Genomic DNA, 26,142 nt, shown 5'->3' on the forward strand with positions numbered 1-26,142 from the left:
TTGGACCAGGCTGTGTCTGGCGTCGGTCCTGACTCCTTACCCCTGCTTCCTCCATCCTGCCCCTGCCTCCTTATTTGTGCCTCCTGCCTCAAGGTGTTGGCCTCAGGCCTCATTGGCACCGCCTCTTTCGAGAAGCCATGATGGGCCAGCGTTCTGCCGATGCCCCTCCTCCCTTCCGGTTACATGGCTCGTGGTCCATGCCTACTAATTATTCATGTCTGCTGAATTAATTGGTTGTGTTGTAACTCTGTAATGCTGTTCATATGACATATTGCTTCCGTCTAACCGGGGGGAGGGGGTCCTCCTCGGTTGCTCTCCTGAAGGTTTCTTCCTTTTACCCGTGAAAAGTTTTGTTTTTTGGGAGCTTTTCCTGATCCGGTGAGGTCCTGGGAAAGGGATGTCTTATGTGAATAGATTGTAAAGCCCCAGATTGTCTCTTCTTTTAGGAGTAATACATTTAGCATAAGTCACTTTCAGTTGTTTTAATATCCTCCATTGTGACAGATAGCAGGTCACTAGAAATTACTCCACTATGTCTACTACTTGAGCCAGGAAAACTAGTTTGAACTTCTGCTGGGCTTCTTGAATAAAGCCCAGCGTTATGCATGCTGATGACCAGATATACAAGTTAAGCATTCAACAGGACGAAAAAAATACTGTACCTTGAACACAATTACAGACGAGGTTGATAAGCAGAGTAACGTTGAGTTCCATCTTTAATGACACTGCCATCTCAAAATGGAGGGGCATTACACATTTAGTTTACAAAAGCAAGAATACAAATCTAATTTAGATTGAAGGAGCCAGTGTGCAAGACGGCTCCATTGCTGTTGGAGAACAAAACAATTGGTAGTTGTTAAGAATTATTATATAATTCAATGTAAAATACAAGAATTACCTCGAGAACGAGTCAACAATTCACATCAGTGATGGTCAGAGGTCCAAGGACAGCTTGTTGTGCCATACCCCGCTTCCCTGTTTTAAAGTTAAAAGGTTTAAGTAAAAGTCAAATCAGACGAGTTGATACAGCAGAAGTCACCAATACCTGATGCTAAACTCCTGACCCTCCTGGACTTGCAGTCAGAGTCACAGCAGGCACAGAGATAGCGGGATGCAGAGTTGTCCAACTGCTCCCAGCTGAGTTCATGAGGGTCGGAGAAGAGTCAGAAAATTATTCTCAGTGGTTCCATCACACAAGTCTGATGGACCCAGAGAACAATGTGAATGTTTTCAGTGACTTGTTTACCCATGCTCGTTGTCATAGTGACAGGCCTTCTTGCTGTTGTCCTGACCGTTGGGATCCCAAGCCACAAGTTTACAGTGGATAAACACCTGGTGAGTAAGAAGTGAGGTTGAGGGGCAGTTGGCTTCCAGTTTTAACAATAAAGCCCCGAATCTAAAAATGAATGTGCACAAGTTATGGTTACCTCTTCGCCGAGACCAAACCTAAAGGCTTGAAGGGAAAGGCGGAGCTCAGAGGATTTTTGCCTTTGTTCGAATTTGGAGCGCGATACCAGACTGTCCACAAGACATCTGTGTGGGGGAGAAAGAAAGTGTCAAGTCTGATTTCTGGACAACAAAATGCTAAACAGTGAAACAAGATTACCCCTCATTGGCGATTATCGGGTACAAAGTGCTTCCAGGCTGCAGCTCCGGTGTGGTAGCCGCTACGCATTCCTCAAGAAACAGCAGCAAGGGCTGATGGGTCTCCTGCGCCACGCTAGCCATGATCGGGATAAAGGAGCCCAGAGGAAAGGTGGTGGATTCAGCGGGGCCGGAGAAGTCAGCTACAGCCGTAAACAGGAGAGGAGTCATTACGCTACAGGAGTCACTGGGAGAGCTGCCATCTCCAGTCAGGTCACGCTTCACACCAACCATTCATGAGGCCAAAGTGGAACTCTAGATCTCCCAGACCAAACGTGTTGAAAATTGGGGCATGAAGCCGCGGGTACCAGTCTTCAGGCCTGCAACACAAAGCAAGAGTTAAACAGCTGCCATGTTACCAAACTCTCAAAGCTGAAGTAGTGTGAACACCCACCTCTCATATTCACAGACAACGGGGCGAGTGAAGTCCACAGAGTCAGGAGAGGAACTGTAGGTCAGATCATTGGTGAACATCAAGCGATCCCCAGTTACCTACGAGAGACACAAATGTCACCAAGCTGCAGGAAGTACAGCGGACTCAGTTTGCAGGTACACATGTGGAGGTGCTACGCACAATTCTCCTGAAGTTACAGTCGTCGAAGTCCACGCTGAAAAAAGCCTCGGTGGCCGAGAAGCTGGTGGGGTAGCAGTTACCCAGACGGAAGAGCGAGGTATCAGCCCGGGACCTGCCCTCCGTCCACACCAGCCTCACAGAGTCGGTTCCACAGTCCAGCTTCATGTCTGGAAGGAGACACAACACAAACAAGTTGATACTCAAACAGCTTTAGTTAGATCACAATAACAGAGCTTTGTGCATCATTTTGTTCCAATATTACCTGCATACACCGACATGGCAGCAGCCAGGCTCACAAGCAGTGCACGCTGCCAAAAGAAAGCCATCATGACTGGATGCTGGCTCTGGACACTGTGGGGTGTTTTTATTCCTTGTTACCGGGCAACTTTCATCAAGACAACCTCTTTCAGCTGGTGTGTGTTGACGGCCTCAGGTGCAGAGGCCATCAGACCAATCAAGCAATCTTACACACACATTTATGCTGCATGTCACACACACTGGTAACAATGTGAGACGTGGTTCATTGAGCAGAGTTGACAAATGTTTCTGCTCACCAAGTAGCTACCTGTGAAACGGTTTGGTATATTCTGGTGTTTATATGTAGGGTTAGATTCACATTGTTTTATTTTCAAGCCTTTTTGTAAACATCTGTAACAATACTGGCTCCATATATATAAAAATCTGGATTCATGTAAAGACGAGTAGATATATATGGAATAAGGTACTTGGTAGAATAAAGATAGCCATGTCCTAGAGCAGGGCTCTGGCCTAGATCCAGTGGTCTATAAAGATCAGTCTGAAGTCATAACTTATGGTAGCTGAAACTTTGCACAGCAACTAAATTCAGGGGCTTCCCAAGTTTGACTGTTAATTGCAATAAGCTTACATTACAGGACAACATTCACGTCAGGCCAAAGGTTCACATGTTAACGATACATTTCATGTCTGGATAGCTTTATTGTTCAACACCCTTGCCACTTTTATAATATACATATTTTAAAGTATATTTCTTTCATGTGCAAGAAATATCAGGCTACTAAATAAATGATTTCATCATTCCTTGGAGGTGATACAGCCGCCCCCCACCCCCCAAAAAACACCACACAATAGATTCTCAGCAAGAGTTCATCTGGTTTATTTGTATAAAGTTTAAGATGGCATATGACATGTCACAAGTCACATGAATATGCAGACAGTTAAAAGTTGAGATCATGTAAAGCTGATGTCCCAGTGTCTCCGTGAGTCAGGGGCAGAGGTCATCTGCGCCTGTCGAGCGCCATCAGAGAGTCGCCGTCAACTTAGACCGGGCCTCCTGTTGAACACAGAGAGCTTTAGTTTCGTTTAAACCAAACTTCCCGTTTCAGAACAGAGCTGAAACTGGATTGAGAGCAAGTTGCAGGATCAAACACCTGAGACGTTGTTGGCAGACGGATCTATGATGATGAGGGGTCCCAACACAGAATGGTGACTAAAGGCATTGGTTTCTGAGGAGAGAATACAAATATGAGACTTCATTGAACAAAACAATCATATCCGAACAAACCACATGGATAAAACACTTAGTTGGCAGAAAAGAGATACCCCAGTCAACTCCTCTCTTGTTGCGGGACTTGCAGGTCGAGTCACAGCAGCTACAGACGCCGCTCATAGAGGGGTCATCGAGTAGTTCCCAACTGGAAAAGGAGCAAAGACTTTTACACCTTCGTGGACATCCATAACAAATGTATGATTTAGTTTAACTGCCATTTCTTTTGAGGAAACCATGTGCAAGTAGGTAGCATATAAATACTTCGATGCAATTAGTATAATGGCACATGTTTATCAAGTTAATTCATATTTTAATCTACAATATAGTGGACTTAAAGTAGTTCCAAGTTAATATCTTTTAAAGATAGTCATTCTTTTCTAGTTTGACGTTGATCCACAATAAGCCAACGTCCTCCTGGCTCAAGATGCATACACGACATCATGGAGATCTCAGCAAATGAACACGTTCCCCCAAATTACCTCTGGCTTTCCTTCGTGTAATGGCAGGCTTTCTTGCTTTCGTCAAACTTCTCAGGATCCCATGCAACCAGTTTACAGTGAATGTACACCTGTGGAGCACGGGACACGTTAAGAGATATACATTTTAAAAGTTTCACGATTCCTTATGGCAGTTTCCCTCTCACCTCCTGGCCAACGACTAGCTGGAAGGCCTGCAGGTAAATGGTGAGAGCAGATGACTGGTATCGAGGGAGGAACATAGAGTTTCCCCTCTTGCTATCTAGAAGACATCTGAAGAAAGTCAAACCGCACAGATTAACAATAATACTTTTAGAAAATCATTGGAAAGACGAGCCAGAGCACGAGTCTCCCACCCCTTATTGGATATGATGGGGTGAACCTGGCTGCCAGGATGCAGCTCTGGGGAAGCGGTCGCCACGCATTCCTCTATGAGCAGCAGCAAGGGTTGATGGGACTTCTGCTCCACCGCCGCCCATATCGGCATGAAGGAGCCCAGCGGGACAACATTCGTCTTTGCTATACTTGTTAGTTCAGCTGTAGGGGATGATAAAATAAAGAAGGTCTTAGCGTGTCCCCGTGAGTGGACTGATGCTTCATTTGGTAGCCAAGGACTCGCCATTGAGCAGCGCCATGTGGAAAACTAGACTGCCTCGGCCTTCAGAAACACCAAACCCAGGGTTCAGGAAAGCTGGAATCCATCCGTCGGGTCTACAAACACAAATGGGAGCATTGCTTTCTGGCTCACGTTCAGCTGTCAAATAGAATAAAGAAATAAAATACTCCAACCTTTTATAAACGCACTCGATGGGATACACGAAGGCAGCCGGTTTGGACCTCGGCTGTGGCCTGAAAGTCAGCTCATTTTGAAAGATTACATTTTTACCTTTCATCTGTGGAAAAAATAAACAGCTTATTGAGACCCTTGAAAGGCTGTGAGGCTTTTTAGTTGAATATTTTAGTTTTGTTGCATTACCAGTCTTTTAAATCTGCAGTCTGCTAATTTGTAGTTGAAGACGACCTCGCCCTCTCCGGTGGGCAGCACGGTCAAATGGGAGGGCATGCAGGTTCCCAGGAAGAAACGGGCTGCATGCGGCACCAACTCCTCGCTGATCATCCATTTGATGTTCACGGAGCCTTTTGCACAGACGACTTTGATATCTGCAAACAAACCTGAGTCTCAGAACACGCAGGAACGTACAGAAGGTTGACGCTCTTCCACGAGCAAAGAATACCTGCGTTGTTTTCAACGGGTGCTGCGGAAAGAGCCAAGAGCACCACACCGAGGTAGAGATGAGTCGTCATGACGGAATGATCTGCAACCCTCTGGAACTGACACTATTTGTAGTCCTGCACAAATTAGCTGAACGATTAACATCCGTGTGAGAGCAGGGCGGCGTTCACTTCTACTGGGGAGTTCTTTAGTATTCAGAGACTCTGAAAAGACTCTTCTGAAATGCAGAGGTGGAATGTAACTCAGTCAATTTGATCAAGTAGTTTACTGAAGCAATTTCAAAAAGTATTTATAAACACATTTTAGTTCACCCCTCCACTTTGCAAGATTGTCATATATTGTCATGGCATTGTGTTTATTTTCACTCTAATGTATTTCATAGGACTGAGAGTTGGTTACTTCACACTTTAATATTTTACATTATAAAGCAAGATCAGTTTATAAAACAATTAGCTAAAATTAGCTCCACCTCCAATAACTACAACATTAACACTATTGCATGTTGCTGGATCAGTTATAATGATCCAAGAATGTACAATTACTGTACTTTTATTTTGCTAATACCATTCATGGTATTCATTGAATGTGCTTTAACTCTAAATCTGTCCTTCTGGTCACATGACATCTATTGCACCTGTCCATCCTGGAGAGGGATCCTCCTCTGTTGCTCTCCTGAAGGTGTATTCCCTTTTCCCCCCTGAAGGGTTAATGGGAGGTGTTCCTGATCCGATGTGAGGTTCTGGGACAGGGATGTCTATGTGTGCAGATTTTAAAGCACTCTGAGGCAAATTTGTAATTTGTGAGAATGGGCTATACAAAATAAACAATTAAATTCATACTTTTCATAGAAATGTATTTTCTTCATAATTTTAGATTTTAAAAATGTAATGCATGATTGTGTATTCAACATGTTTCTCAAGTTAGGGATGCACATATTTGTGTCCATGTGAAAGCTGCTGTGAGTTTAGAAATAGCTGATTTGATGTTTTATCCTAGAGCGGAACCACTTCGCCCGAGTGGTCGGACGCCATCACGTCCGGAGGGCTTAGCGGTGGACACCGGAAGTAAACTCAAGTCAGCCTGACTCAAGTAGGCTGTACATTGCGAGTATATCAAAGTGTTTCGGTCAGTTAACGGAAACATTTCACATCATTTGGACTCGTGGTGTATTTGTTTTTCAAGATGCTGATCAAAGTGAAGGTAAGTCGTTTCTCCGGGGGCTCGTAGCTGCTGTTTGGGAGCTAACACCAATGACCCAGTTCGCTAATTTAGTTTTCGGTCGGCGGGGTGGGGGGGGGGGAGTAATTTGTATTATATTGTTGTTGACACATATTTATAATAATATTGTGTGTCTGGTTTGTATCTCAACTCTTCGGGTATGACGTCAGTGCGCGTCGCGGTTCCGGAGCTCGTCTGTTGTAGCTTGTAGCTCGTAGCTTGTTGTAGCTGCAGCATCAGTCGGGGCCCCGCAGCTCTTCCTCCTGGACCCCGGGGTTCTGCCACCAGGCCCGGGACGTTTTGACCACGTCACTCTGGGCAATTGCGCCATTAATTTAGTTGCGCCCCTCCCCCTCGGTGCGCACGGTGTATATTGCATTTCAGCTGACTCTTTTATCCAAAGCGACTTACAATCCTGTTACATTCATACACCGGAGACACAGCGACAGGGAGCAGCTCAGGGTTAAGTGCCTTGCTCCAAAACACATGAGCTGGGGATTGAACCGCCAACCCCCTGTTTTCAAGATGGACCTGCTGACCCTCAGTTTATAGACGCCCCCAATGAGTCCTCATTGCAAACATTTGAAGCTACATGTGGGTCACAGTCTGATGGGTCACAGAATGCTGTGGTCTGTTTGTTGTTGTTAATTCTGCTTTCTGTTGAATGCAACGTGTGTGTGTTTTGATGTGACCGTGTTTACATTTTGTTTTTCAGACTCTCACTGGAAAAGAAATAGAGATCGACATCGAGCCCACAGACAAGGTGAGACACGACGCGTCTCCAGGACGACGACACGACGACCCGCCTCGCTGAAGGCAATGCGTCGCTTCTAAACGTCTTGTTTTTATGCGAGTGAAGGTGGAGCGGATTAAAGAAAGGGTGGAGGAGAAGGAAGGGATCCCGCCACAGCAACAGAGACTCATCTACAGCGGCAAACAGATGTGAGTCCCTCCGCCTCCAGCGTGGCGAAGCCATCTTGCTCTGTAGCTGCTGCGAGAGGCCCCCATTCCCCAACTACTGTTTCTAAACCATCCTGTGCTCTCTCGCTCTCTCTCAGGAATGATGAAAAGACGGCTGCGGACTACAAGATCCAGGGTGGCTCGGTGCTCCATCTCGTGTTGGCGCTCCGAGGCGGCTCGGCGGCGCCGGGCCGGACCCGCCTCTCCCGTTCGTCCTGAGTGCCACCGCTTTCGGTGTCTCGTCGCCGTCTAACCATGTTTCAGCACAGATCTGAAATCCCACGCGGAAAAAATATTATTATAATCAACCGACGGCAAAAACAACAAAAGAGAGAAAAAGGACGTTCTAATTCCTTTGTAGATTTTTTTTGTAAACCCACATTGGCTTTGTGAGTTTGACCAGTTGACGCAGTACTAAAGACAGTTTGAACTCTTTTTGCTTGTGAATAAATGCTCAAGTGGAGTGAACGTTGTCGTCTAACACACACACACACGCGCGCTGCCACTGAGGCTTCTGAAAACAGATTTATTTTCTTGTTATTTTTATTAGAAAATGACGCAATACAAGATTTTTAAGACGGTTGACGTCAGACAGATCCACCTCGTCCTTTCCTCTAGCTCCGTGGAGGTGGTGATCTGGACGTCGGGTTCGAGCACCATTGCGTCACCGTTGCTGACATCCAGTGTTTTTAAAACGAGAGCTGCGTGATCACACTGGCTCCATCTGGCGCGTCTTCCTCCTCCAGCAAAGGGGTGTGTTCCAGGTTTCCCCAAAAGACAGATCCTCTAAATTCTGCTCACATACTTAAATTCTGAAATCTAAATATTGTATTACTATACAGTTTTCAGAAAAATACAACAACTCCGGAGCCTCTGTCAACAAAAGACGAGGAGATACTGGGAGGCAAAAAAACATGCTTGAATGATGAGTAAAAAAAAGTGTTTAATGACTTTTAAAGACTGCCTTGCGAGCATTCAAAACCATTTCCTGGCCTCTTGAACCCAAATGTAATTGCATTAGTTTTGTCAGGAGGATAAAACCTCAGTTCACGAGGGGTTGAAAGGCACAGGAGAAATGGAGGATTCTGAGCTGGTAAAACTAAGCAGTGGAAATCAAGTGTCCAGGATTAGAGCCTGTTGTCATCGTACGGCTCGTTGGTGATTAGCTGCTTTCGAAGACGTGCAGGTGGTGAAGGCAAATGTTAGATAAAGGAAATAAATTTCAAAAGGGAAATAAACTCGGAGGACAGTCGACCTCGTGGTGCGATCGCCTGGTAACGAAACAACCTGGATGGGACGAAGCTCTCCGGGCAGAAGACTCATCAAATCATATGTTAGCGTATTATCGGCTAATTCCAAACTCCATATTTATTCACACCATCGGTCACATTTACACTCGGATTCCAGAAGAACGGCGTTCTTCAGCCGGAGGGACGCGGACCGAACCAGGGGTGGGGGGGGGGGTGGGGGGGGAACGTTCATCGGTGAGCGGCGCCGCCGGCCGACTCTTCCACAGACACGCGGTCATTGTCCCGGTGGAGGGAGCGGCGCTCCGTCATTGGCCGGCAGCGTCGAGTCCGGGGAACGAGTCGATCTGGACCGTGTCCTGGAAGGCCGACCCGAGGCGGGTGTAAGATACGCGGACCCTCATCTTCAGGTTCACCTGGAGGAGGGGGGAGGAGTTAGTGAGACAGCTCGAACTGGCTCTGCTCCAACTGGGATGGAGCCACACATACATATAATATATATGTATATAAATACATATATACACAATTGGTATTGGCTAAACAGGTTTATGGGAGTTATGTGACAATTTGGAGATAAAGTGCTCTAATGTAATTTTTCCAAACTGATCCAACATCTACGACACACTTATAAATGATGTTCTTCCTTTCCGGGTGACCTGACAAATGTGAAACATATTTGTGTGTGTGTGTGTGTGTGTGTGTGTCAAACCCACCTTGTTTGGGTTGTTCAGGACCACCAGCTGGGTCACCTTAGCTGAGCCTCGTGCAGGAAGGGCGTCCCCACTGGGAGCCTTCATGTGTAACTGGACACTCTGGGGAGGGAGGGAAATTAAATATAACTTTGAAGTTCAAAGCAGCACAACACACGCGTGATGCCGACCGCCAAGAACACGACGGGGTCTGAAACCCACGACCTGCGAGCGGCGGTGACGGTGAAGACGCAGAGACAGGAAGCTGGTGACCCTCGGCCGAGCTGGTGAGGGAACCCAGAGACCCGTTGCAGTGGGTGAGCAGCTCGCCAGGCTATTTAAGAGCTTAAACCATCAAGGGCAGCGAATGCAACCCAAAAAAACGGACTGTCCAGAAGTGGCCTGACATCTCGTGGCCACATGTATCCGAGCGTGTAATGTTACACCAGCGGATGAAAGAATGGCGAGCGATTTATTTCACTCGTGGCCGCCGTGAACGCGGTGCTTTCCGATCGGCCCGGTGGCGGTTCACACGGGAAGTCGCCAGTCGAACTGGAACATCCGCGTCGCCGTGAAACGGCGGCCGGCGGTCTGACCACAGGACGGGAGACCGACCTTGGGCACGGCGGCCTGCAGCGTGAAGCTGCTGATGTCGGCGTCGGTGGCGTTGGAGGCCGTCAGGGTGACCGTGAGGCCCGTGGCCGACTGCTTCTCACAGCTCACGGTCAAGGTCACGCCGCTTTTGTCGTACACCGGCACCGGGGGAGCGACGGGAGCTACGGAGAAACGGAGGTCTATTAAATAAAACAAACGCATTCCTTTCAACCAACCAATCAAATGAAAGCAGATTTAGACATTTAGAGAGATTATCTGAAGGCTGGATTCAGGGAACACAACTTCCAGTCCTCGCAAAAGCATTTCCTCTGTGGTGTTCCTTTCGGTCTGCACTAGTGTGTGTATATGTGTGTGTGTGTGTGTGTCACACCTGGTGCGAGCGGGGTCAGCGCCAACCCTCCCAGCAGATCCAGGAGGTCTCCTCCGGCGGTGCTGGTCGTGTTGACTGACGGGCCGGGCGCCGCGCCGCCGAATGCCGGGCTGGGCTGCAGAGTCTCCTCAGAGTCTCCCAGCAGGTCCAAGAGGTTACACACCTTCAACACCCCCACGGACAGGAGGAGGAGGAGGAGGAGGAAATGAGAACTCAATAACGGGCCGCCAGGAACGCTCCACCCGCTTGCTCATATTTCTGCAGAGCTCGTCATCATGCGGGTCAGAGCCGGCTGGCTCACTGCCAAATGCAACGGGGCGTGGTCGAGGTCACGGATGTCTACGCATCACGGAAAAACCTGATGTTTATGTTTCCTGCTGGAAAACCTTCACAAATGTTTTGCTTTTCTGCTGGAAAACTGGATTTTTTTTTGGACCTCCGTACCAAATGAATTTTTTGAGTTGTAATGAGCGAGAAGGTTCAAAACAAGGAGCGCGAACCGGAACAGAAGCCGGCGCCATGTCGGTGCAAAGGGCTGACCCTCATGAACAGATCTATTGGATTTGTTTCATATTATATGTTGACTGTTGATTGTTTTTGATTGTTGTTGTTTTGCCGCCAAGTCAAATTCTTTGTGTGTCTAACACACGCAGCAAATAAATGATTCTGATTCTGATAAGAATGAGACATCCAATCGTCAAGTCGAGTTGCTTCTAGTTTTAGACATTAAAGCTTTTCCTGAGGACGTTTGCGAACACACTGGAACTGGTGATGCTGGAAAAGGTATCAGTGAAATCTAGAAAATCAATAGTTCCTCCACTCATAAAGGGTCAGACAAGATATTGACCAGGCGAACCCAGACGGAGGTCGTCGGCCCGGCCTCGGCGTGGCGTACCTGGTTGGCGGGCTGCTGAGGCGGCAGCAGCAGCTCCCCCTGCTTGAGTTTGGCTCTCGGGGCGTCCTGGGTGGCCTCCCCCGTCGACTCTCCGTTGGTATGACCCGGGGAGTTCTTCTCGATCACGGGCATCCTCTCCAGCACGGCGGCCCTGCAGACAGAGGGAACGTCTCTTCGTCTTTACGGCCGGAGAGGGGACCCAAAAAACACCTGCTTCCACCGTCAACTGGGGCAATCACTCAAACTGTAATCGCAATGAAGAGAGGAAACAAAAAAACAGACGCATGAAAAGGACAAGTTGACTGCTCCACGGTGTACCTCATGTGGTCGTATTTCTTGAACAGGGCATTGTATTCGACCGCCCTCTGCTGGAGCTCCACGTCGATGCAGCTGCCGTAGATGCTGACGATGCTCCTGATGCGACTGGTGAGGAAGAGAAAGAGCAGCAGTCAGAGGACATCTGGGACATCACGGCAGCTCTCCTGCCTCTAGACCAGGGGTCAGGAACCTTTTTGACTGGGAGAGCCATAAAAGCCAAATATTTCTAAATATATTTCATTGAGAGCCATATAGTATTTTGAACGTATAATAAATTAAATGTCTTTCTATTAATGCGACTTCTGGTGCTGCATGATGCTACGGGGGGGGGGGGGGGGTGCAGGTGACTTTTTCTTTGCTCCGCCCCGGAGCTCTGCAGCACGCGAGACGCAGAGCTGAGAAATGACATGCTGCTGTGTAGATGCGATCAATAACAGGCATTTAGTTTAATAAAAGAACAAAGACGTCTTTAAGAAAAGGGACCTTAAATTACTTCTGCTGTAATCTGGCGCGATAGAGAAAATTACAGGGTGGCGGGCGGAGAATTTTTTTTTTTCAAACTCAAAATTGTCTGGGAGCCATATGCCGTCACCGGAAGAGCCAGATAACATAGGTTCCCGACCGCTGCACTAGCCCCTCCTCCTCAGCCCTGACCCTCTCTCCTGTACTTCTGAGTTCTACGCCATGTATAAATCCCATAAATGCACGTGTGTTTCTTACTCCACGTTGTCAGTGATGCGCGTGCTCAGCTTCATGGTGGCGGTGAGAGCGAAGCCTCTGGTCGCCGGCGACGACATGTGCGAATGCAGGACCGTTTCCAAGGCGTCCAGGGCGTCGTCCTCGGTGACCTGGTTGAGAGACGTGGTCAGCACGGGGGCCGAAAGTTGCCGTCTTTTTTGTTGTTTTTGTTTTTATCTTTTCATCTCGGGGTTCATGCGCATGTTGACCAATGGGGTTCCAGGACTTTAAACCAAATTTCCATGAAAAAGTGAGAAAATGTCGTATTTAAACTAACAAAGAGAATCCCAAAGCATACAGTACAAACCTTAAATGACACAAATGAATGAGAGACAGTAGTTTGAGTAAAAGAACGGTGCGTTCACTTGTGAGTATGAGAGCGTGTGCCCACTTATATTTTGAGCCTCATTCTTTTAAAAGTATAAATGTGTTATTCAAAACTCGGCGTGAATGAACATATGAATAAAACAAATTTCCATGACTTTTTCAAAACTTTGGAGATTACACTTTTTTTCCAGGACTTTTCCAGCCCTGGAAATAACCATTTAAAAATGTCATGACTTTTCCAGGTTTCCCATGAGCGTATGAACCCTGTCATCTTCATCTGGCATATATCCATCACATTGCCCTGCCCCCCCCCCCCCCCCCGCCCCCCGAGCTGCAAATTCACGATCGAGCAAAAAAAGTGTGAATCCCGACCACGGATATACAACCATCCCATAACGCGGGTACCTGGACCGGCTCCGCCTCCTGACAGTCTCCTCGGAGCAGCAGGTCTCCGTACTCCCCGATGCACCAGCACGCCACCTGCACCAGCGATTGCTGCACACACACACACACACACACTAATGTGACACGATCACACAACTACACATCCACACAAATAAGTTACCAATAGACTTTGGGACGATGGCGGTTTGAATCCTCAGAGCCACTTTCCCCTTGAATTCACTGGCGGTTAACGTGGTGGAAGGGGAAACTGCAGCGAGCACATGGCATCTCATCCGACGGCCTCCCAAAAATATAAAGCTGGTCGCATCGGGCGGTTTTAAAGCGAGAACGTCGCCGTTATCCTATTGGCTGCTGAAGCTCCCAGGCCGACAGACATCGCTGCGGTTTGTGCTCCAAAGCAATCCTCAATCGAAAAGACATGATTTACATAAGAATGGATATTAACCCAAGGACGTCTGTCCGTCAAAAAATCTATTTGATCAAGTTAATAAAATAAAATAAATGAAAATACAAATTATAATCATCCTGTGACATATTTGATTAAAGTTCACATCTTGCCGCCCTGATCCCAGACCAGTTGTTGTTTTAAACATGATTTATTTATTGGATCTATGTGTGTCTGCTTGCTCAGACTGTGAGTGTGTGAGTGTGTGAGTGTGTGTGTGTGTGTGTGTGTGTGTGGACCTCTTTATTGTATTTGAAGTCTTTGTCAAAGCCTACGACTAAATAGTTGGCGAGGTTCCTGTTGTTTTGTTCTTCAACCTTTCAGTTTCCTTGCCAGCTGTTCTTCTCTAGAGGGTTACGTTGGTTGGCACGGTTACTTGTGAGGTCAAGTTTGTTCATTTGATTTATTTTGATTAAAAACCCCAAAACTGCATTATGGTATTTGGTCTCTTTTGTTAGATCATGCTACTTAGAAGGCATCGACTGAGGTACTGATTTGTCATGGGGTGGGGGGGGCGGGGTACAATTTAAAGTAACCTTTAAGAGCAGGAAACATACACACACACACACACACACACCTGAGAGATGTCAGCGATCAGCGCGCGGTAGAGCTTGTGGACGGTGTAGCAGTGCAGCTCTGAGGCGATGGTGATGAGCTGGATCAAGTTGGGCACCGTCTCATCTCGCACGTCGCCCCCTGCCTGGCAGAGTGGAAATCAAGAGTGAATAAAACACACACACACACACACACACACACACACACACACACACACACACACACACACACACACACACACACACACACACACACACACACACACACACACACACACACACACACACACACACACACACACACACACACCAAACTCCATTAGCTAGACAGCTGGCCCAAGTATTTGGGTCGCCCTACATTCCCTCCCAGACACAATGACCTCACTGGGAGGCTTCACATCGCAGCTTGTTTATGCTTTTAAAAAGGACGTTTACAGATCTCCCTGAAGCTTTAATCCATGCCACATCTTTAACTATCACAAGATTGGGCATTGAATTATGAACATTTTGGCATTAGTTGCTGCCAATTGGATACAAATTGACCGCGCTATGGTAAAAAGAAGATTTTGACCTTTTCATGACCTTGACCTTTGACCCGATCGATCCCAAAATCTAATCAAATGGTCCCCGGATAATAACCAATCATCCCATTAAATTTCATGCGATTCGGTTTAATACTTTTTGAGTTATGCGAGTAACACGCATACAAATAAATAAATACACGGCGATCAAAACATAACCCCGGTGCCCCGGTGCATTAACGACGGCAGAGGGACCAGCTGGAGGGAGTCGTGAGGGAGAGAAGCCCGAAGGGCGAGCGGCCCGGTGTGTATTTACCGTGATGAGGACATGCAGCATGGTGTCAATGTGCCAGCGCTGGGAGGGAGCATACCTGACAGAGAGACACACACACACACTCTCAGTGGTGCTTCAGGGCGAGACACACACACACACACACACACACAAATGTTGCAAATTCATCCACAGAAACAAAGTGCATCAAGAGGAAGAGTGTGTACAGCAGGACTCTTCATCGCCTCGGAGACGCTTGAACAGCGCAGAGACGGACACACGGCGGGACGTGGCGCCACACGGAAGCACGGAGACCTTTCTCTCCTTCTTTTCCTTTTCTTTCTTCTTTCTTACGGCCTGAACACGTCAACAGCTGGCTCACATTAAATGTATTCACATGCACTCGAGCGCCGCACGTGCCCCGCTGCCGCGTCACTCGCCTCTCTGCGGCGTTGAAGATGCCGCTGGTGGCGTGCGCCCGGAGCTCAGCGGGGCAGGAGGAGAGGAAGAGGAGCAGCTCCTTCATCATTGAGCGGACGTTGGAGGCCGACACCAGCGCCAGGGAGAGCTCCAACGCGCGGCTGGAGGGAAGGCGAGAGAGGATTAATGTTGCTGGGGCTGCACACAAGTTGGACGCCGGCCCTTTAAAAACATTTTTTTTTTTAAACACAAGTCTGCTGCAACCGCCAGTCTGGTGCCATTTTTCTCCCCGAATCTAAATTTAGACTGTCGCTTCTGTGCTGACGCAGCCGAGAGGCCGGCGTGTTCTCAACTCACCGGACCCGCTGGTGCAGTTCAGCCCCTCTGCGTCCATCGACACCCAGAGCGGGAAGACGCAGAACCCCGCTCTGCCGACGTGCTCTCGAGCAACACACTGACACGAGAGCGGCCGTTTGTTATTTGACCTTCCCAGAGGACCATGTGAGGAGAACCAATTAGGTATCGCTAGAGCTGGAAATCCCCGGGAAGCTCACGGCGTAAAGCTGTCTTTATGATATGTTGTCCTCATTACGAGACGGCCGTGAAGAAACACCGATGCTGCGTCATTGTGTCTGAGCAGCGGAGCAGAAATATATGTCGTCGACATCACAGTGTCTCGATTACGTTTTGATGCCCCGATATCGACAACGCATCACAAGAGACGTCGTGTAACGTCGCATCGAAATATTTATATTATTAAGTCCCGCCCCTTTAAGACGGCCCGATGACCTTCGCACTGTGGAGCGATGCTCAAAAGAGTGGAGCAGAAACGAAGCAAACTACTAAAAGTTCCTCTGAGGTGAACCCGGGAAATAGATACAGGAGCTGATTTGATTCGTACGTGAGCTCCACGGATCAATAAACAATTATGACGACAAAACCTGCTCCGTCCGTCACGTCCCACTGCTCATCTCGTGTGTGTGGAAGATCCACGCGCTTCATTTGGACGTTCGATGGGTTTAGATTAACAAGACCCCATCAAACTGCCGCGTACGCCGATGTTTCGTGGGATCGGAGGAAGCCGGCGGCGGCCGTCGATCGGCGTCGCCGTGTGGAAACACCTGGACGCGGCGCTTTGATGTCCTCCTGCTTCGTTTCATCGAGAGGAGGGCGAGACACCGAGTTACCGCGAGGAGGAGGGCGTCGGAAAACGAGCATATTGTTCCAAACGTTTGGAGAGCTCGTCTGCATTTAGGGAGCAAATTGTGTCCACGGCACAATGACCGGATCCTAGTTGAAAAGACAAATCGGGGGGGGGGGGACACAAACGGGTCGAACGTTACCGCTTGACGGACGCGTCCTGGTCCTTCAGGCAGTCCACGATGGTTCCCCGGTGGCGCTGCACTGCATTGTGGTCCGTCCCGACGATCTTTTGAAGAGACGTCATGGCGATGTACCTGCACACGCACACGGGAGAGGTGTCATGTTTTCTTGCCGAGTCATGGTGATGGGAGGTGAGTGAGTGTGAAGGGCAGCAGAATCTAATCCCAAAAAACAAATATCTTATATCTAACAGTCAGCTAGCAATCAAGAGCAACTGTGTAAACTTAACTTTGCTCAACTCGGCGAAATAAATAATTCATCTTCCCAAATGTCTCATGGACTGTTCAAATATTGATGCATGCACAGGAGATGCTATCTGTGCCGGCCGGTCTCGCAGGAATAAAACCCGTCCGATTACTGTCACACAGCAGAGACTCTCAGACGGGCTCACCTGGCCACACAACAGATCCCAAGAGCAGCGTAACAAAGCCCAGAGGAACCTCTAACACGCCTCCACCAGATTAGAATAGAAAATGACACGGCCCAAAAATGACAGATCAGCATTAACCGGCAGACGGCAGCCCTCCGGAGGAACGGCTGCAGGGAAAGAAGACATTAGTGGCTCAGACTGACACCAGCTCCTCGCTGACCAGTCTGCCGCTGGCCTTGTGGAATGGAAAAAAGGGTCAAATGAGCCTGAGAGGAAGGAGGGAAGGACCGAAGGAGGGAAGGACCGAGGAAGGATGTGAATGTGAAGCAACACTAACCGAATGTTCCTGTCGTTGTTCAGGAGAAATCTTCCCAGGATGTTCACGGCCAGAACCTGTAAACCAGGTGAAATGAAACAATGCAGACAGTAACTAGAATGGGCACTCGGTAGAGCGCATACCTTCGCATATCACAAGATTGGGCATTGAATTATGAACATTTTGGCATTAGTTGCATGCCAATTGGATAAAAATTGACCGTGCTATGGTAAAAAGAAGATTTTGACCTTTCCATGACCTTGACATTTGACCTTTGACCCGATTGATCCCAAAATCTAATCAAATGGTCCCTGGATAATAACCAATCATCCCACCAAATTTCATGCGATTCAGTTTAAATCTTTTTTTGTTATGCGAATAACACGCATAAAAATAAATAAATAAATAAATAAATACACAGCGATCAAAACATTACCTTCCGCATTTTCAATTAGGTGACATGACAGATCCCCCCCCCCCGTGTATGAAGGCGGTCCAGGGCCGCCCGTCTCTCACCCTGAGGCCGCTCTCCGACTTGATGTCCAGCACGGTGAGGACGGTCTCGTACAGCACGGCGTTGCCCACGGTCTTCGTGCTGTCCGTGTTGGTCGCCACCTGAACGCCGAGTCAAGCACACGCATGCATTCGTTTGTGACGGGTACTGACGAGGCCTGTGACATGAAAACAACATGTCAACTAGAATGGGCACTCGGTAGAGCGCATACCTTCGCATATCACAAGATTGGGCATTGAATTATGAACATTTTGGCATTAGTTGCATGCCAATTGGACAAAAATGTATCGTGCTATGGTAAAAAAAAGAGTTTGACCTTTCCATGACTTTGACCTTGACCTTTGACCCGATCGATCCCAAAATCTAATCAAATGGTCCCCGGATAATAAACAATCATCCCACCAAATTTCATGCGATTCGGTTCAATACTTTTTGAGTTCTGCGAAAGATTTTGACCTGTTCATGACCTTTGACCTTTGACCCGATCGATCCCAAAATCTAAACAACTGGTCCCCGGATAATAAACAATCATCCCACCAAATTTCATGCGATTCGGTTAAATACTTTTTGAGTTCTGCGAAAGATTTTGACCTGTTCATGACCTTTGGCCTTTGACCTTTGACCCGATCGATCCCAAAATCTAATCAACTGGTCCCCGGATAATAAACAATCATCCCACCAAATTTCATGCGATTCGGTTCAATACTTTTTGAGATTTGCGAATAACACGCATACAAATAAATAAATAAATAAATACACGGCGATCAAAACATAACCTTCCGGCATTTTCAATGCGAAGGTAATAAACGTCTACAGAAGTGATTCAAGCTCTTAAATTACACTCAGTTTGGGGTGAAGACACTCAGTGAGTGATGTGCTCCACATGTTTGTTCTTCACTTATTTTAAGCAGCATGAACGGAGACACAAATGATTAAATAATGAATGAATCATGCACAAGAAAAGCTTCATCGATAGAAATTGGGTGATGCAGAAAGTTGCAGCGCTAAAAACAAACAAACTGGAATTTGACTGAGAAAGAAATAGCATAAAATAGCTTCCTTTCTTTCTTTTTTTTTTAAACGTCCATCGTCACTCGTCCTGAAAGGGAACGTTTGTACCTGAGCCAGCAGGTCGTTCATGGCGTCGCTGGCTCCTTCGTTTTTGCGGCCCAGGATTCTCAGCAGCCTCAAGATGCGCACCTGAGGACGGAGACCGGAGAGAGGCGAGTGATCGTCAGGTCTGCGCGTGATAGAGAGAGGCTGAACAACAATGAAATAGAACAATATAAACAACGTACGAGCAGTCCGTAGCGAATTGTTTTTGTGTATGTCTCGTTGTATGATTTTAAATGTTAACCCAAGCGCTCGAAGGTTCCTGGTTTGCATTGAGATGAAATCAAATGAAATATGTTGACTGTCAGAACAACAGAGAAGATGTTCCTGATGTGTCTGCCGGTTTTAGAGCGAACTGTTTTTGCATTTAACTTAATGAACTAAATGAATTAGGAAGATATGATTCGTCAATATGAGGCCGACCTGCAGGAAGGGGTCGCTGATTCCTGCCACGTCGTGTTCCGGAGAATAACCCGAAAGGACGAGACCCTTCATGATCTGAACCAGGTCTGGCACGGTCTGGAAACACACAACGCAAACACAATGACAGCCTCCGAGGAGATACTGAGCTCATCCGATCAAGACGTGTGTGTGTGTGTGAGTGAGTGTGTGTCCACCATGCCTTCCTGAAGTGCTCCAGTGTCTCTGGATTCTGCTCACACAGCTCGATGATGAGCACCACGGCGCCGTGCAGCACGCCTGGGGAGAGGTGGGCGGAACAGTCGGAAAACAGTCGGAAAACGGCGCCCGCGAGGAACCGCTCGGCGGCGTTGTGAGTCGCGGGCGGTCAGCTTACCGTGGTTCTTCTCGGAGAGGAGGGAGCGAGCCGCGGGCACGAAGAGCTCCCCCAGCTCGTGGACTTTTCTCACGATGTGAACAGCACAGAGAGCCGCCTGGGGGAGCAGACGAGTCCCGTGAGATGGTTGGTACACCGAGGAGGATGACTCCTCCTCCCCCCCCCCGTGAGCGGGGCGCAACAGACTAGTGTCCACCTCAGCAGTGAGGCCGTATTGTTTCTCTTCATTTTAGTTTGTATGTATAAGACACATCAGTAAATACACCTCTCTAGAATGTGGATGCTTTAAAAAAAAGTGAGTTGCGATCAAGCGACGAAACGCCGTGACGCCAACAAGAACGCCGTTAGCTAACGCGAGCGTCTCGTGTATTGATTGTCGTTACTGGGGCCCACCTTCTTCTTTATGTAGGAGTTGGATGCTCGGAGCAGCCGGTCGATCTCTGGCGCCAGATCCCTGCACATCTCAGCCGAGCCCATGCAGGCCAGCGTGCACAGAGCCAGAGACTGCACGAACTGGTTGCTGTGAGAGAGGTCACTGCAAAACAAACAAACAAACAAACAGGGAGTGTGAGAATGTTGGACTGATATCATACAAGGACCCCCCCCCCCCCTCTGGTAACATGTCATTTGACGCCCTCATTTAGTATTTATAACATGTATATGAATTATTAATGTATAATATGCTACTACACTGTAGTAGTTTGCTGATATGAGGATATTTTAAGTGAAGCATTCTCATAACTGGTGTACGCAGAGATAATGAATGCTTGATAAATGATGATTATGTTGTATCGTGTTATCCAACTTTCATTATTGGTAATAGGCCTGTGGCAGATGCTTCCTGTGTACAAATATAAATCTGTGTTCCATTTTTTGATAACTATATTTTAACGCAGCCTTTTATTAAATGAGTATTAAACGAGAGCTCCAACAATTATCTGGCCTTGCACTCCGAGAGCAACGTCAGGTGAACAGTCACAAAATAAACATCAATGCAGTAGAGCCAGAGATATCGTCTTCATTCTTCTCCCTTGTCAAAACCTGGCACCTACATTACCCACAATGCAACTCAACCACCAGCAGTTTGGTTGGATACCTGTGTGTGTGTGTGTGTGTGTGTGAGTGTGTGTGTGTCTATGTGTGTGTGTGTGTGTGTGTGTTATTTGAGCAGCTGCTATTGTAGCCTCGAGCCTCCAGCTCACTTTTTATTTTTCATTTTAAAACTTGTCGTCTTCAGCTCCAACAAACGCTGACTCAAGTGACATCACTTGAGGAAATTTACAACACTCCCTCTGGGGGTCAAGACGCCGATGTGTGTAATCGCTGGGGGGGAGGGGGGGGTGTTCCCCTTCAGTTGTCTATGAATGCTAAATACGGAGGTTAAAATGAAGAAGTAACTAATCAAGTCATTTCAAAGTGTCTTCCGTACTTCTTGATGGAGTTCGTGATGAGCAAGCTGGCGTCCTGCTTCTCATCCAGCAGCATCATGGCTCCCAGGTATCCCACGCGCTTCTCGCTGTAGCGCGGGCTGGCGATCATCCGAACGCACTCCATCTAGCAGGAACAGCGACATCCCCCTTTAAATGTCGAGCGACTCGAAAAAAGAAAAGACCGACTCCACCGACGACCCCGGGGACGCCTCCTGCTCCGAGGTCCGCTTCAGAGCGGCAGCCCTGAGAGACGAGAGGGATTCACTGGCCCGTTTTTTTATTAGGATTATTTTCTGGGACATTGGGTTTGCGATGCTGCAGTTTTGCTTGAGGGAATTAACCACAATGTGAAGTGTTCTCGTGAAAGAAGCAAGAAGCGCAAACGCACAGAGCAGCAAAAACACTTAAATCTTTAGTATTAGCTTCATCACACGCTCACACAGATAACGCCTGTGGGACATAGTGGCTGGACGCTGAGTCTGCCCCCCCCCCCCAAACACAAGGACAACTTGCCAATGCCTTGAGACCCAGATCCTCCAGCTGCGTGGTGCTTTCTAATCCCCCCCCCCTCTCCTCCTAAACCCCGCTGACGCACAAGCAAACCCATGACGGGCATTAGCGCAAAAGCCCCTCACCTGACCGAAGTGAGCCGGGTAGCCCAGCATGTGCACGTAGAGCAGCTTGGCCAGGTTGTGCGACCGGCCCCCGTTGTCGGCCTGCCTGAACTGGGCCCGGATGGCTGCACACTCCCTCTGGATGACGCTTCGCTCCTCACACTGCGTCCTCGCTGACCTGATGGCCCGGATCATCTCCTGCAGTTGCACCGATGGAGACATGGCTGTGTGTGTGTGTGTGTGTGTGTGTGTGTGTGTGTGTGTGTGTGTGTGTGTGTGTGTGTGTGTGTGTGTGTGTGTGTGTGTGTGTGTGCGCGTGTGTGAGGAGGATGCATGTGTGTGTTTGTGTGTGGTGTCATGGACATTAAATCGAGAGAGAAATATGAGCAGAATAATTAGCATAGAACAAACACACTCTCCTGTGTAGAGTTTCACTTCCGGGTACTAAAAGGTGTCTGCGCGTGACCTTAAGGTCATGACAAAGCTGCTACGACACCATCATAACTCCACCGTATCTTTACGGGAGCTGCACACAACATACTTGTGTATATGTGTGTGTTTTTTAACACACAAAAAACTGTTCAAACTACGTTGCAAGTCTGTTAAACGGGACTCCTGCTCCTGGTGACAGTGCTGTATCGGGTCATTCACGCCATACGGTTCCCCCCATGACGACTGCGGTCAACTCAGCCGACACTCGGATCTCCGTGGTCAACTCAGCCGACACTTAAATTGCTGTGCGCCTATAGACTGATGTTGACGGTAAACGCATTCGATCGGGAGCGCGCGAGGGTTTTGATGAAGTTAGCGGACGGATTCACGTGACACAACATCCGGTTTTGCAAAGTTAGCGGAAAGAACTACGTGACACAACATCCGTTTTTCAAAATAAGATGTCGACAAATCATACACTAGCATATACAAGTAAACAATTAACTGATTTTGAATCTTTATAGATCGTTTATGAGATTTAGCTTCAATTATGCTAACATTAAAACGTGTTTACTGTACCAAGGAAGAGTTTATAAAAATAAAACTCAGACTTTTGTATATTAAAAAAATCCTGTATATAGATTTCCCCAACAGTTCCAGGAAATGAATGATGCAGCTGTGTTCAAGACAGTCCTGACTTCCATTATCCTGGGAATCAGACATATCTACGTTCCCAATTGGGAGATATTTCAAAGTAAAAGTCCTAAATGTTTACGAGAAATCGGTCATTTCTTTCATGTTTGAAGTGCTTTATATACATTTTTCCTCATAATGCCCGGCATTGACTGATGCAGCTGTGTTCAGGACAATCCAGTCTTCCATTATCCTGGGAATAAGACATATCTACGGACCCAATTTGGAGATATTTCAAATTAAAAGTCCTAAATGTTTAAAGAAATCGGTCATTTCTTTCATGTTCGAAGTGCTTTATCTATGTTTTTCCCCATAATGCCCGGCATTGACTGATGCAGCTGTGCTCAGGACAATCCAGACTTCCATTATCCTGGGAATCAGACATATCTACCGACCCAATTTGGAGATATTTCAAATTAAAAATCTAAAATCTTTAGAGAAATCGGTCATTTCTTTCATTTTTAAAGAAATCGGTCATTTCTTTCATGTTTGAAGTGCTTTATCTATGTTTTTCCCCATAATGCCCGGCATTGACTGATGCAGCTGTGTTCAGGACAATCCAGACTTCCATTATCCTGGGAATAAGACATATCTACGGACCCAATTTGGAGATATTTCAAATTAAAAATCCAAAATCTTTAGAGAAATCGGTCATTTCTTTCATTTTTAAAGAAAACGGTCATTTCTTTCATGTTTGAAGTGCTTTATCTATGTTTTTCCCCATAATGCCCGGCATTGACTGATGCAGCTGTGTTCAGGACAATCCAGACTTCCATTATCCTGGGAATCAGACATATCTACGGACCCAATTTGGAGATATTTCAAATTAAAAGTCCTAAATGTTTAAAGAAATCGGTCATTTCTTTCATGTTCGAAGTGCTTTATCTATGTTTTTCCCCATAATGCCCGGCATTGACTGATGCAGCTGTGCTCAGGACAATCCAGACTTCCATTATCCTGGGAATCAGACATATCTACGGACCCAATTTGGAGATATTTCAAATTAAAAGTCCTAAATGTTTAAAGAAATCGGTCATTTCTTTCATGTTCGAAGTGCTTTATCTATGTTTTTTCCCATAATGCCCGGCATTGACTGATGCAGCTGTGTTCAGGACAATCCAGACTTCCATTATCCCGGGAATCAGACATATCTACGGACCCAATTGGGAGATATTTCAAAGTAAATGTCCTAAATGTTTACAAGTAATCGGTAATTTACTTAATGTTTGAGGTGCTTTATATATGTTTACCCGGAAAAATCTGGGAAATAATTTGGGAATTGTTAATAAAACATGATTTACCCTTCAACTTCCACTGATATGCATGCAAACTAATACATTGTTTCACACACACACACACACACACACGTACACACACACATAGGCAGAGACACACATACTCACACACACAGACACACACTCTTACACACGCACACACAGACAGACAGACACACACTCACACACACAGAATGACAGACACACACGCACACAGACACACACTCTCACACACAGACACACACATACAGACACATTATGGGGAAGAACATAGATAAAGCACTTCAAACATGAAAGAAATGACCGATTTCTTTAAAAATGAAAGAAATTACCGATTTCTCTAAAGATCTTGGACTTTTAATTTGAAATATCTCCAAATTGGGGCCGTAGATATGTCTGATTCCCAGGATAATGGAAGTCTGGATTGTCCTGAACACAGCTGCATCAGTCAATGCCGGGCATTATGGGGAAAAACACAGATAAAGCACTTCAAACATGAAAGAAATGACCGATTTCTTTAAACATGAAAGAAATGACCGATTTCTCTAAAGATTTTGGATTTTTAATTTGAAATATCTCCAAATTGGGACCGTAAATATGTCTGATTCCCAGGATAATGGAAGTCCGGATTGTCCTGAATACAGCTGCATCAATCAATGCCAGGCATTATGGGGAAAAACAGATATAAAGCACTTCAAACATGTAAGAAATGACCGATGTCTTTAATCATTTTGGACATTTAATTTGAAATATCTCCAAATTGGGACAGTAAATATGTCTGATTCCCAGGATAATGGAAGTCTGGATTGTCCTAAACACAGCTGCATCAGTCAATGCCGGGCATTATGAGGAAAAACATATATAAAGCACTTCAAACATGAAAGAAATGACCGATTTCTTTAAACAGGAATTTTTTATCATACAAAGTCTGAGTTTTATTTTTATAAACTCTTCCTTGGTCCAGTAAAACGTTTTAATGTTAGCATAATTTAAGCTAAATCTCAGAAACGATCTAGAAAGATTCAAAATCAGTTAATTGTTTACTTGTATATGCTAGTGTATGATTTGTCGACATCTTATTTTGAAAAACGGATGTTGTTTCACGTAGTTCTTTCCGCTAACTTTGTAAAACCGGATGTTGTGTCACGTGAATCCTGCCGCTAACTTTATCAAAACCCTTGCGCGCTCCCGATCGAATGCGTTTACCGTGAACATCAGTCTATAGGTGCACAGAAATTTAAGTGTCGGCTGAGTTGACCAAGGAGATCCGAGTGTCGGCTGAGTTGACCGCAGTCGTTGACGTGACTTATTTACGTTGTGAAAATACATTCACGTAACACACACACACACATATATATATACGTGTACACACACATATGTCGGAGTTAGCTCGAAGCTAAAGACGCCGGTCAGTGAAGCGAGGCAGAGGCTAGCCGAGTGACCGGATGGAGCTAACCTGACCTAACCGACGCTGTCAAGCCCCAGAGAGGGAGCGGCGAGCGCGAGCGTGTCAGTCCGTTTCCGTGACCGGAAGAAGCTCCGAGGGTAACCAACGTTACGTACCTCTTCACCGCAGTCGCCAGTATTTTAAAAAAAAAAGTAAACCGGTTCCAAAGAACCCCCTCTGACACACGGCAGCAGTCAGCTGGCTGGAAACACTAAATGCTGTGTATCCATACGGTCTCAACGGAACCTCCCCCCCAAAAAACATAATAATCACACGGCTTCCGGTTACAAATTTCAAAATAAAACCCCGTT

The 26,142-nt window shown here is 46.8% G+C and overlaps 4 protein-coding genes across 6 annotated transcripts; 1 reads left to right on the forward strand and 3 right to left on the reverse strand.

Moving 5' to 3' along the window:
• Window positions 1-910: 910 nt before the first annotated feature.
• Window positions 911-2,556, reverse strand: LOC130198486 (zona pellucida sperm-binding protein 3-like). The gene is made up of 9 exons (XM_056421653.1): window positions 2,481-2,556; window positions 2,219-2,385; window positions 2,039-2,136; window positions 1,876-1,964; window positions 1,607-1,787; window positions 1,428-1,533; window positions 1,247-1,332; window positions 1,046-1,137; window positions 911-975 (listed from the first exon to the last, which is right to left on the reverse strand). The coding sequence occupies exons 1-9, from the start codon at window positions 2,545-2,547 to the stop codon at window positions 911-913; spliced, it is 951 nt and encodes a 316-aa protein (XP_056277628.1). The 5' UTR covers window positions 2,548-2,556.
• Window positions 2,557-3,442: 886 nt separating this feature from the next.
• LOC130198505 (zona pellucida sperm-binding protein 3-like) lies at window positions 3,443-5,527 on the reverse strand. Its single transcript, XM_056421672.1, has 10 exons — window positions 5,458-5,527; window positions 5,199-5,383; window positions 5,012-5,115; window positions 4,842-4,933; window positions 4,579-4,759; window positions 4,390-4,495; window positions 4,226-4,314; window positions 3,800-3,891; window positions 3,628-3,702; window positions 3,443-3,530 (listed from the first exon to the last, which is right to left on the reverse strand). Exons 1-10 carry the CDS (start codon window positions 5,525-5,527, stop codon window positions 3,517-3,519), a joined length of 1,008 nt encoding a protein of 335 aa, XP_056277647.1. The 3' UTR covers window positions 3,443-3,516.
• A 993-nt stretch (window positions 5,528-6,520) lies between these two features.
• nedd8l (NEDD8 ubiquitin like modifier, like) lies at window positions 6,521-8,097 on the forward strand. The gene is made up of 4 exons (XM_056420627.1): window positions 6,521-6,656; window positions 7,390-7,437; window positions 7,534-7,616; window positions 7,733-8,097. Exons 1-4 carry the CDS (start codon window positions 6,639-6,641, stop codon window positions 7,851-7,853), a joined length of 270 nt encoding a protein of 89 aa, XP_056276602.1. The 5' UTR covers window positions 6,521-6,638; the 3' UTR covers window positions 7,854-8,097.
• Window positions 8,098-8,557: 460 nt separating this feature from the next.
• Window positions 8,558-26,048, reverse strand: ap1g2 (adaptor related protein complex 1 subunit gamma 2). 3 transcript variants are annotated; one of them, XM_056420625.1, is made up of 22 exons: window positions 25,948-26,048; window positions 22,007-22,209; window positions 21,371-21,495; window positions 20,335-20,476; window positions 19,942-20,038; window positions 19,768-19,844; window positions 19,569-19,664; window positions 19,152-19,232; window positions 18,035-18,133; window positions 17,540-17,595; window positions 16,793-16,906; window positions 15,470-15,610; window positions 15,075-15,129; window positions 14,261-14,383; window positions 13,239-13,328; window positions 12,489-12,616; window positions 11,769-11,873; window positions 11,451-11,601; window positions 10,556-10,718; window positions 10,186-10,346; window positions 9,595-9,693; window positions 8,558-9,297 (listed from the first exon to the last, which is right to left on the reverse strand). In XM_056420625.1, exons 2-22 carry the CDS (start codon window positions 22,205-22,207, stop codon window positions 9,190-9,192), a joined length of 2,412 nt encoding a protein of 803 aa, XP_056276600.1. In that variant the 5' UTR covers window positions 22,208-22,209; window positions 25,948-26,048; the 3' UTR covers window positions 8,558-9,189. The 3 variants fall into 3 exon arrangements, with proteins under 3 accessions (XP_056276600.1, XP_056276599.1, XP_056276601.1); XM_056420624.1 differs by having other exon boundaries at window positions 13,239-13,373; XM_056420626.1 differs by lacking the exons at window positions 19,768-19,844; window positions 19,942-20,038; window positions 20,335-20,476; ... (1 more) ...; window positions 22,007-22,209; window positions 25,948-26,048 and adding an exon at window positions 17,224-17,369 and having other exon boundaries at window positions 13,239-13,373; window positions 19,569-19,755.
• Between the last annotated feature and the right edge of the window lie 94 nt (window positions 26,049-26,142).

This window comes from Pseudoliparis swirei, chromosome 8, assembly GCF_029220125.1.
Source record: "Pseudoliparis swirei isolate HS2019 ecotype Mariana Trench chromosome 8, NWPU_hadal_v1, whole genome shotgun sequence".
NCBI classification, from domain to species: domain Eukaryota; kingdom Metazoa; phylum Chordata; class Actinopteri; order Perciformes; family Liparidae; genus Pseudoliparis; species Pseudoliparis swirei.